General features: G+C 50.9%; 1 protein-coding gene across 1 annotated transcript; it reads left to right on the plus strand.

The window, feature by feature from the left end:
• Positions 1-215: 215 nt before the first annotated feature.
• Positions 216-11,933, plus strand: INSYN1 (inhibitory synaptic factor 1). The gene is made up of 2 exons (XM_062000228.1): positions 216-558; positions 11,235-11,933. The coding sequence occupies exons 1-2, from the start codon at positions 373-375 to the stop codon at positions 11,925-11,927; spliced, it is 879 nt and encodes a 292-aa protein (XP_061856212.1). The 5' UTR covers positions 216-372; the 3' UTR covers positions 11,928-11,933.
• The last annotated feature ends 103 nt before the right edge of the window (positions 11,934-12,036 follow it).

A 12,036-nucleotide genomic window follows, 5' to 3' on the forward strand; every position in this document is an offset into this window, starting at 1 on the left:
CTCTACCTCTTCCTCCTCCTCCTCCAGCTCTGCTGTAGCAGGCAGGTGAAATCCTGCTTGGCCAGGCAGTGCTCACCTTCCCTGCTTTCCTCATGGCCACCCCACATCACCCCACAGCTACTGGCTGAGCCTCTTCTGCAGCATTCCCAGTTCTGCATGGTGCATTCCAGCTCTGCTTCTCGCTCCAAACTGGAGACCTCTGACCTCACAGGGAGGCAAGCGTGTAGCTGGGACTTTCTTGGAGGCAGGGGAACGTTAAGATGTTGAAAGCTCCCCAGCCGAGAGGTGCTGCGTGGACGCCAGGCCACCCGGCTAGAGGGGAGCAGGATGGACAGAGCCGTTGGGGCCAGGAACTGAGGCTGGTAGGGAAGGATGGACACCCAGACCTGCCAGGACAGGCAGCCCAGTGACCACCCCAGCAGCAGCAGCAGCAGCAATTGTAGCAGCAGCAAGAGTAATTGTGAACGGGAAAGGATCCGGAGTCAGATGAAAATGGTGATCGGGCAGCTGGAAGGCATCTTACAAGAGCTCAAGGAGGTGGCAAAGGAGCTCCGGGAGGTAGGAAAGTCACCACATCCGTGTGTGCATGGCACTAGCTGCTCGCCCCAAATTGCAGTGCCCTGTCCCTGATCTCATGCCTGTCCTCTGGGAGCCACCTGGGGTGGTACAGCCTGGCTGATGAAATAAGATATACAAAAAGAGAAGGGACAAAAAACCAGACACAGTTCCCAAAATTACTCTTGACCTTGACACTGGGCATTGTGTGGGATCAGGGGCCTGGCGGAGGCACTGGCCCCACAGGCTACTAGTGGAGGGAGAAACACCACACAGTGGGGCTGAGGAAACCCGTGCTGTCAGCACCATGCGACAGTCAGCTCTGCTCTGTGCTGAGAGGGTACTTGGAGAGCGTTTTCCAGGCCTCTTTCAAACCAGGGTGAATGAAGAGCGGATGGTGAGTCCCTCTGGCACTGCAGACAGTACTGAAAATATGGCATCAGCCTTGGGCATGATTCAGGGGGTTGTCCAAGCAGTGGGCAAGGGTCCAAAGCAATTGGCTATGCTGCAAAAGAAAAGAATATATGCACACATTTAAAGTGTGGTTGGAGTTTCCTCCCAGCTCGGAGGCACAGCAGAATCAGTTTGGTGGGGAGCTTAACATTTCTGTAGCCTAGGTGTTTGGGCCAGATATCTCCAACGCAGAGGGGAAGGAGACCTTAATGAGACTGGTAATTTGGACATCTCTGCAGATGAGGGGGGAAAGTGTAGATGGAAAGCCTCTGTTAGCCTTGAGCAAGACACAGCTTTTAAAATAAGGCCTCTCCATGGCCTGAGCCAACCATGGGTTTATATCCAGAGCCACGCGAAACCTTATCTTCCCCCAGGAAGGGTAGAAATTGGTGAAGATTTTGCCATGGGGCCAACATGGAACAGACCCACATGTGTCAATGATGTTTGGGTCCCATCGAGAGAGTGCTAGTGAAGATGGACATCATCATCTGTGCAGACATGGTCAGGGAGGTGACATCTTCCAGCCTGAAGGATCCCTTGGGATGCAGTATCCTCCTTCAGGATGGTTCCAGTCAGTCCAGGAGTTTTTGGGGAGGCTGTCCCACCAGGAAAGCCAGTGCCAGGCAGATACCATATCCCACCATGCTGCCCCATTGGGTCCCCGTGAGGGCTCAACGTAGCCAGAGCATCTCTAAAGTCCCCTTGATACTCACATTACCAAAGTGGAAGCCCAAAACTCCTTTGACAAACCTCATGATAGATCAAAAATAGTCATAATAGTAATAATCAGGAAGCAAAGCTATTTTCTATTTATCCTGAGCTCACCTCATGCCCTTCCAAGAGTTTAGAGGCCTTTGAAGTGAAGGTGATGACAATTGGCCTCTTTCATTGAGCTCATGGACTTAAGGCCAGGTAGGACCACTACCATCATACAAGCATCTCTCCTACCAAGGATTTGGAGGGATAAGGAGGACCAGGATAGGACAAATCTCTGTTTCACAGCTGAGGCTGGGTTGTGCTTCCCACCGAGCTCCAGGAGCTCCACAAGATTCTCATCCAGCTCTTGAGGCTAGAAGGACCTTGAGCATTCCTGCAGCATCTTTGGTAGGTTGCCAGAGTCAGGTCACACCAGCAGAGAAGGCATTGTCAGAGCAGAGAAGAGGAGAAGGTGGCCTGAGGACACAGTGGAGGGATAAAGGGCTCTCGGTGTTCCCTGGGGAGACATTTTTGGAAGCAAGCTCAAAGGAGAAGGATTAACATTGGAGAGTGGAAGAACTGTGCTGGACATAGGAGGTCCCTGTGCTTTGAGGAGCAGAGAGTGGTCAGAGGACACACATCCTCTGCTCCTCACCCCAGGAAGATCCTACTTTTGTGCCAGGGAAGGTGTCCATGCCCCATGCCCCACCGAGTGCTGGGAAGCACTGAGACATGGAGAAGTTTTTTCTATAGAGCCAGGGTGTCCCTAGGCACCGATGACCTCCAAGACTGCGTGCCATAGCTGCCCTGAGAGATCCCCTCACATCACAGGACAATGTGGCCAGGTCAGCATAGAGTCAGCCATGAGGTCCCCACCACAAGCTGGGTCCTAAACTTCAACCCTTTTCAACAACTCCTATAACATACACTTATAACTTTGCAACAATTCATTCAATTTATGCAAAACATAAAATTCTGTACAAGTGCAGACTCCAATACTAAAAAACAACAGTCCAATCAGGCTAAAGTAGGCTCCAGCAGCTTCAAAGAAAGAGGAGTACAGTTTTCCCCAAACCAAGCAGATGCTGGGTATTAGAACCTTTGGAAATTCAACTCCTTGTCTTCTTGGCTGCTGAAATCAAACACAATGGGAATGTGTTACACAGAAATGTCTTACACGCTTACCCATGGTAGCACCAGGTTGACAAATCCTAAGTTCTAGGATGCAGGTGAAAGAGAAGATGGGAAATGAAATAAGCCCCTTGTACGTAGTGATGCTCTCCCTTGGTTCGAGGTGAGGGCCAAGACAGTGGGACAAGGCTGGGGATAGGCAGCCCTGCAGCCCCAGGCAGAGGCTGATGGTCCCAAGCCATGGGCTCATGTCTGTGAGCCCCATCTGGGGGACCCCAAAGCCCTTCACTGCCCACAGGGCCCTGGCAAGTGATATTGGTGTGTTCTTCAATGGAGCAACCATGAGGGCTTTGGAAATTTCCATCCCTGCACCCATCTCATATGTTCAGGGCTTTGACAATGGGTTGGGGCACAAGGCTGAATGTGCTTGGTGGGAGCGGTGTTGGACCCAATCCTGCTGCAGCAGACTCACCCATGGAGCCAGAAAGCCTTCACTAAATGAGGCTGGAGGGCACTGGGTGGTGCTGGACCTGCTCCTTCCATTTTCTCCTTGCAAGAGGAGCTCAGTACCAGGACATTTCAGATCTAAAAGAAGCAGACAGATCATGATCACCTGGACAAAAACAACCTCCAAACCCACCAAAACCCATGCGTGAGCTTTCATCCAGGGATGATTCCTGCTCCAAATTCACTTGCCAGCTCTAGGCACAGTTGTATCTGGCTCATATGAGGCTTCTCTCCCAGATTGTCCTCAATGCAGCCGGGATTGCAGGATGCTCTAGGGGCAGACTTTGGTGGGCCTGTCCCTGGGGATGTGATGGGGGATCAGACCCTGGTTCAGTCTCCATCCCCAGCTTCCAGTTTTCCTTCCTTCAGCTTTCCACCTGAAGACTGTCATTCCAGATGTCCGTTTGATTCAGGATGCTGCAGTTTCTCCACTCCCACTCTCCATCCCTCCCTCTTTCCTTTTGTGTATATAATTATTCCATAGCACTCCAAGACAGGGCTGTATTATGTGTGGGGATAATGATTATTAAAATCTTTGATTGAAATCACACACTGGAAGTAGAAAGCAGACAGGAGGCAGGCAGGGAAGGCACTTCCGACAAGCACTTGCCACGCTGCCTGCCCTCCCACACACCTGCCAGCCTCAGGGATAAGAGTGATGTCACTGGGAATAAAATACCTCAGGAGGTCCCAGCCATCTCCAAGGCTGAGCTCCTTTGCAGCGTTGGGGGATTAGTGCTGAGGACCAGAAAACATCCATGGCTGTATTAAAAATAAAACCAGATATCTATGCAAGTGTCCCTTTAACCGACTCCCCCAAAATCCCATGGGTAGGGCCCTAGCACTCCCGCACCCCTTGACATAGGTGTAATGGGGTCCTACCATCAAGAGAAGCAGCACCAAAGAGTCCCTTTACAGGCCTTTGGCAGGAGGAAAATCCTTCCTTCAACCCTTTATATTATAATAAATACCTTAATAATGTTGTAATCAATAGGTGATTAGCTGGGAACACCTGCAAAAGTTCACTGTGAGAATGCAGCTTCTAATTCTAATGATAACGTGTTTTAGAGATATGCAAGATGATTTGGAACTATTTAGTGGCTGATGATCTAGCAAATGATCCTGAGATTCACAGCATGCTCACTTACAAGTATCAAGGAGAGAGGCCCCTGTAATCCAGCTTCAGTTTGCGAGCTCCAATTAATCATTTATTCTTTATTAAATATTTACTCACCTTGCCTGCACCGGGAAGCGGTTTAGGATATGTGAGAAGGTCCCTGTTCTGGGAGTGTTTGGCTGTGGGGTCATGGGGCTTTGTGGTGGCTCATTTCTCTTGTGAAGGGAGGAATTGATGTTGAAGACAGTGGTGTCAAGTGCCTCCAGGATGATTTGATGCTTTGGGAATAGGGTTGGGGATGTTTTTAAACAGGCCACACAGTTCTGTTATACCTCCCCTCTGTGCATCATCTGGCAGCAAAGCACAGTGCAGGGCCAGCCACGTCAGATCCAGCCTGGGAAAGTGGCTACATAGCATGAGAAAATGCTTCAGACCCAAAAATGTGCTACTGGAGGTGCACAGTGGTGGGGTTAGGGATCAAATCAGCAGATGAGGGAGCATGGAGTCGGGGGGGGGGGAATGCAAAAAAATCTGTGCTTCTCTCTGAGCCTGTCTGGGGATGAGATGCTTCTCTCTGGGTTGGGATAACAGCTGCATCACCGGAGGGCAGCTGAGGGGACACACACATCATTGAAGCAAAGCCTCCACTTTGATCTCCCCACCCAGACCCCTCCTTCACCCAGTGGTACCCTCTCCGAGCATTGATCCGCTTCACCCATCCACTTCAAAGGCTGTGCCAGGAAGGGGCCATTAGATTGCACCACTTTGATCCCCAGCATCTTCCAGCTCCTTCCCCAGCCTCAGGAATATACATTATCAATTAACAGCCATGAAGCCTTTGAAGTCACCTCTCGTCCTCCTTCCTTTTGTCTCTCACCTCTCCAGCATCTTTTCAAGCATCCAGGAGGTTTAGCCCCACTATAGAAAACAGCATAGCCAGATTACAGAAGCTGCAGCCACCAAGCCCAATTCACAGACTGAAATCCATGCTTGATTCCAGCCAAGAACCAACAATTCCATTAAAAAACAAGGGTGCTCCAAGTGTTGAACATCTGCTTTTATCTGAAAAGTTTCTGTCTGCCTGCAGGGACTGTCCATGGGGTGAGGGAAGCACCCAGCACTCCCAGTTGGGCTCAAAGGTGGGAGCTGGTGTTTGGAGTGCAAATGAACTGGCCTGTGACATGGCTTAGCACATCCTTGCTTAGTTCCCGTCTCTATGGGGTCCCACAGGGACATGGACCCATCCCTCTGCCTCACTCCATCCTTAGGCTGCTCAAAGCTCATCCCTTGGCAACCCAGCACCTGTTTTCAGGGAACTTGGGCACAGCAGGAGGAGGCCCCTTCGTGATACCACACATGAGGTCAAGGGGAATTGGTTTTGCTCCTTATTTTCCCCCTAACTGGTACCCTTAATTTGACCAGGATGCTCTGCTGTTACCAAAAAGGTGGCTTTTTGCAATACGGTCAAACCTAAAAGTACGAGAGGATGAAAACACATTCTCTCTCAGTCACTCCCAATGACACCTCCAGCACACATCGAGGACACATTGATTTGCCTGAAGGAAGACAGAATCACTCCACTTCCCAGGGAATGGCAGCATCACTGGGGTCTCACCCCAATGCACCCAATCTCAGGCAGTGGATGGGATCTGGTCCATCATCCCTCCCTCTCCATTGTTCTTACCTTGTCTCCCTCTCCCAGCAGCAATGGCCTCGGTTCAAAAAGCTTTGACAGTCTGCCTCAGGAAGGAGCAAAGTGGGGACAACCCCCCAAATCCTGTGTCGCATTTAAATCCTCAGCAAGTACAAAGTGTCACATAGGTATTTAACATCCTCCCCCTGCACCACAGAAAGCGCTCCTAAAAATAGCCCTGAGTGAGCCACTGTGATACAAATCCCCATGTGCCACAACAAGGACCAGGATGGGGATGTGCTGGCACCAACCAAGCCCTAAGTACAGCAGGTCCCTTTAGTGAGGATGAGAAGGATCAGGGACCTTGGGTGACAGGGACTCAACTCAAAGCCCAGGGAAATGTTCACCCTGAACCCAGTGTTGTAGTCACCATGCCTTTGTGAAAACAGTGGTGATCTCATTTTAGCTGAGAGTTTCAGCAGAATCATTTGCTGCTTTATTAAAAAATAATAGCTGAGTGTTTCCCAAAGACAGCACTTTTCTTGCCCTTTTTTCTAATTCCTTCTCATCACTGAGAAAAAATAGGTCACCTTTTTTTCCTCTCTCTTTTCACCTTTACACTGCCAAAGTTTGGGGGGGAGGGGCACGGGGAAGAAATCTAGTGGTGCATTGGGAACAGGAGCAAGTACCTTTTCTAATTTCAAGACCCACAGATGCTGGTGTGGATGCTCTCAGCTTGCCCTCAGCACCCTTCAAAGTCAAAGTTTGAAGGGTGGATGCTTCCCGCCCACTCTCCCTGGAGGTCTTGCATGAGCAAGGAGGCGAGGAAAATAAGTTGGGGATCATGGGTGAGGAACTTAGGAAAAGCCTGTTGCCTTGTGCTGCCTGTGATGAGAAGCACTCAGCTCACTATTGCCAGCAATGCTCTGCTTTGGGGACCCAAAGTCTCTCCAGGAAACGGGGATGTGGGGTAGGTCCAAGGTCCATCCTGCAAGCAGGAGAGGGGATAGATTTAATGAAGTCCATCCAGGATAGAAACAACCCATGGGGCCAGCACATGAGGCTGGGGACAAGCTCTCATGCAGCACAACTCAGGAGAGACCTTTCAGCCCAGGACTGAGCTTATCTAGACTCCTGGGCCAGATAACTCCTGTTAATAGCTCCTTTTGATAATGCCTGTTATTACTGCCCAGCCCCTGAACGCTCAGGTCTGATGATGTGAGCACTCCTCTTGTTTCCAACCCACCTCCTTTTCCCTGGAAAGATGTTTTTTGGCTTTTTTTTATTGCCAACATGTCCAACACTCTCCCGAGCAGCAAGCCAGAACCCTTCAGCCTGCGTTTTTGTGGTGACACCCATCAGTCCCATCTCTCCATTTCCAGACTTCCCCAATTGCTATGCTCTAAGTTTGCAGCAGTCAGCAAACACACACATCCAGCCTCATCACCCAAACTACACAGGAACTCTGTTGCCCTTTGGGGTTGTGCCCTATGGAGGTGACACGATTTTGTCCACCACAGATGCTCATCCAGGTTTTCCTCATGTTGTCATACAGTGTTTGGTGGCCCAAAAAATGGTCCCTACTGCAGCCAGAGCCTGGAGATGTCCTGAGAGGAGAGAGGGGCTGCTGCATGCCCATGGTTGGATCCCCCCAACAAGCAACTTGGGGGTTGAGGTCCCCCATCCTTGGTGCCGTCTGTTCCACAGCTTGGCAGAACAGTATCCCTGCATGGACAGGGTTGCTGAACAAGTGAAATTTGGAGATGGAACATGGAAATTTTATTAAAATCAGGTCAGCAGAATGTAACAGAGCCACTTCAGCTACTGGCAGCATAATGATCCCCTTGGGCTCCTAGTTTCAGATGCCTAGACATATTAAATTACCCTTAACTCTGCCTATGCATCCTCATCCACTGTGAGGGCTTTGTGAGGAGCCTGCCTTGCTGAATCATGGTTTATGGTGCATTTCTAGTGATTTGTAGTGTTGACCCAAACCTTTGCACAGTAGTATCTAGCAAAGGGATGTAGAGACCAAAGGCAATCTCTTGCTGTGACAGCAGCTTTGAGGTGCTCGACCTTAGCCAGCCAACATAAGAATGGCATGGGGTATCCAGGCCCAAGGACTCAGTTTCTCCAGCAAAAGTGCTTGAAAAAATGGAGTTATGGGGTATCAGCAACATAAAAATGATGGAGGCACGTGTTACAATTCATTATTTTTTTGGTGGATGAGGAGGTCCAACATCCACTGTTGAACAGTGGGACAGGTGGAGATGTGGTAGGGCTTTTTGGTGATGCGAAGAGAGGGAAAGGAAATGTGTCTGGCAAGATATTGTGCATCAATTTGTCTTGCTTCCTTTATTTTTGAAAATTTATGGCTGATTTCCACCAGGAAAGCACATGAAGAAGGGTAGCAGAAGGAAAAAGATAGGGAGAGAAAAAAATAGCAAAAAATAACCAGAAAAAAAAGCATGAAGAAACCACCTGGAAAAAGCCCAATAAGAGTTCTTTTTGCTACCTCATGCTCTGTGAAGGGAGAGCACAGGGAAGCCAGGATCTGAGGGAGGGACACAGCCCCAGGGTGTTTGGGGACACTGATGCCCATGGACACTCATGCTGGGAAGGGGGAGAGCACAAAATGCATCAATTGGGTGCACAAACCGGCCCGAGGAGCGTTAACGGATTCCCTCTAGGCCCCTCTGCCTTGTCTGCTGCTGCCCACCTCCTGCCTGGCAGCGCAGGACTGGCCAGGCTCTCTGCCAGCTGCCACAGAGAGTGGGGGAGAAGGTGAGCCAGCAACTTTGCCAAAAATACACACTTCCAACTGCTACTGAGTTGATTTTTTTTCATCATGCTCTCTCCCACACAAAATAAAACCCACATACGCCCCTGCACACACATACCCCTGCACATAGGCAGAAACACCAGCCCAGAAACACCGTAACGCTCACAAAGATACAGCCATGGCTCCACCTGAATGCCGCAGCAGCAGCTGGTTGAGTGGGACTGGGGAGCCCCAGGCAGGATTAGTGCTACACTCAGCACTGGGAAGCTCCTGAGCTGGATAGGATTAAAAACTTGAAGATGTGTGATGACCCTCCTACATCTGAAGCTCATTAGATGGAGTCCATGGTCTATGGGAGCCACAGGAAGGTCTTCCACTCCCAGCCCTGCCCATGACCAGGACCTTATATCAATTATTTGTGATTTTTTAAAGGCTTTATCTTATTCATGTCCTGTGTGGGGCTCATACCCCGCAGCGGGGTGAGGCCATGACCTTGAGTCACCATGAGTCTTGATATACTCAACATCTTGCAAGAGGGAGGATTGGGGACTGAGCCCATCAGCATCCCAGCCAGGGCAGGGTGTGACAGCCCTGCCGCTGCAGCACCCCCCAACCCTCCTGTGTATTTTGTCTGATAGCCTTGTGATATTTTCCACACCCTGCCTCGGTTTCCCTACCCATGGAGCTGCCTTTTCCAGGGGTAGGAGGTGATGGTTGCTGATGGCTCCCCATGATCATGGTGGGAGGGACATTCTGTGTGGGGGGATTTGGGGCAGCACTCATGGTCCATGTGGACAAGCAGACCCCTGAGTCTACCCTGGGAAGGGTCCATCATGCCCACTCAGCACACAAGGGCATCCAACACTTCATCACCTTCTTGGGGCCATGGGTATTGTGCTGCTGGGTGGGCTTTGGTCCCTGCCAAAGGGGTCTTGGAGTGGTTCTACTCAGGCTGAGACATAGAATCATAGAATCATAGAATCATAGAATCATAGAATGGTAGGGGTTGGAAGGGACCTTTAGAGATCATCTAGTCCAACCCCCCTGCAGAAGCAGGTTCACCCAGATCAGGTTGCATAGGAACATGTCCAGGTGGGTCTTGAAGACCTCCAAGGAAGGAGACTCCACAACCCCTCTGGGCAGCCTGTGCCAGGGCTCCCTCACCTGAACAGTGAAATAGTTTTTTCTTATGTTTAAATGGAACTTTTTGTGTTTCAGCTTCATCCCATTACCCCTTGTCCTGTTACTATCTACTAGAGAAAAAAGGAATGTCCCAACCTCCTGACATCAACCCTTTAGATATTTATAAATGTTAATAAGATCTCCCCTGAATCTCCTCCAGACTAAACAGCCCCAGCTCCCGCAGCCCTTCCTCGGATGAAAGATGTTCCAGTCCCCTGATCATCTTGGTGGCCCTGCACTGGACTCTCTCCAGCACTTCCCTTTCCCTCTTGAGCTGAGGAGCCCAGAACTGGACACAGGACTCCAGATGAGGCCTCACCAGGGCAGAGTAGAGAGGGAGAAGAACCTCCCTTGACCTGCTGGCCACACTCTTCTTGGTGCATCCCAGGATGCCATTGGCCTTCTTGGCCACGAGGGCACATTGCTGGCTCATATTTAGCTTATTATCAATCAGGACTCCCAGGTCTCTCTGCAGAGCTGCTCTTCAGCAGTTCAACGCCCAGCCTGTACTGGTGCAGGGGGTTGCTCCTCCCGAGGTGCAGGACTCTGCACTTGTCCTTGTTGAACCTCATGAGGTTCCTCTCTGCTCAACTCTCAAGCCTGTCGAGATCCCACTGAATGGCAGCACAGCCTCTGGGGAATCAGTCAGTCCTCCCAGTTTGGTGTCATCAGGGAACTTGCTGAGGGTACACTCTGTCCCCTCATCCAGGTCGTTGATGAAAATATTGAACAAGACTGGCCCCAGAACCAATCCCTGTGGAACTCCACTGGCCACAGGCCTCCAACTCGACTCTGTGCCATTGATCACCACTCTTTGGGCTCTGTCATTCAGCCAGCTCTGGATCCACCTCACTGTCCACTCATCCAAGCCACACTGCCTGAGCTTTCTGATGAGGATGTTGTGGGAGACAATGTCAGAAGCCTTGCTGAAGTCAAGGTAGATGACATCTGCTGCTCTCCCCTCATCTAGCCAGCTGGTTATGCACTCATAGAAGGCCGTCAGGTTGGTCAAACAGGATTTTCCCTTGGTGAAGCCATGTTGACTCCCCAGCTCATCACACCAGCAATGCCAGGGAAAATGGCAGAGATTTAGGAGTGTGATGTTATTATAGAGCAAAAATGGGAGGGTCCCATCCAGCAGCTCCTCTCTACCCATCTATCTATCTGCCTATCTGCAGGTGGTGAGCCAGATTGACCGGCTGACATCAGACTTCGAGTTTGAGCTGGAGTTGGACGACTGGACCACAGTGACGGCGAGCAGCACCTCAAGCAGTGAGAAAGGGGGAGGCACCTTTGAGCTGGGACCCCTTGATTTCACCACCTCTGACATCCTCTCTGACAGCTGGGAATTCTGCTCTTTCCTGGATGCTTCCACCCCCTCTGACCTGGGCGACGGTCCTGAGCCCCCCCGGCTGCAGCTGCAGCCCCCATCTGCTCGCCAGCCTGATTACCGGCTGATGAATGGGGGCATCCCCATCACCAATGGTCCCCGGGGTGATGGGACCCCAGATTCATCCAGTGAGGAAGCCTTTGGCACAACAACCATCCAGAAGATCTCCCATCACCGGCCAGCCGGCACACGAGAACGGGTCCGGTTCAGTGATAAGGTGCTTTACCACGCTCTGTGCTGCGATGACGACCGGGACGGTGACAGCACGACGTCCCCAGGGGATGATGGTCCTGAGGAGCCAGGCCGTAAGGTGCTGGCAGGCCCACCCTCAAAGCATCTTTCCAGTGGTGGTGGCGGTGGTGGCGCACTGCCGGCACGGCGGCTGATGAGGAACAGCAGCACGCAGACTGTAGCCGATAAAAGCACCCAGACGGTGCTGCCTTATATCCCGGCCAAGCAGAAAATTAAAAGTAAAAACTGACACCGGCTCTGCCACACGGATTTGGGGAGGGTGGGTGGATTCCTGGGGAGGGACAGAAAAACAAATATAAATATATATTTAAATAAATCAATACTACTAATAAAATCAA

This window comes from Colius striatus, chromosome 7, assembly GCF_028858725.1.
Source record: "Colius striatus isolate bColStr4 chromosome 7, bColStr4.1.hap1, whole genome shotgun sequence".
In the NCBI taxonomy this organism is placed as follows: Eukaryota; Metazoa; Chordata; class Aves; order Coliiformes; family Coliidae; genus Colius; species Colius striatus.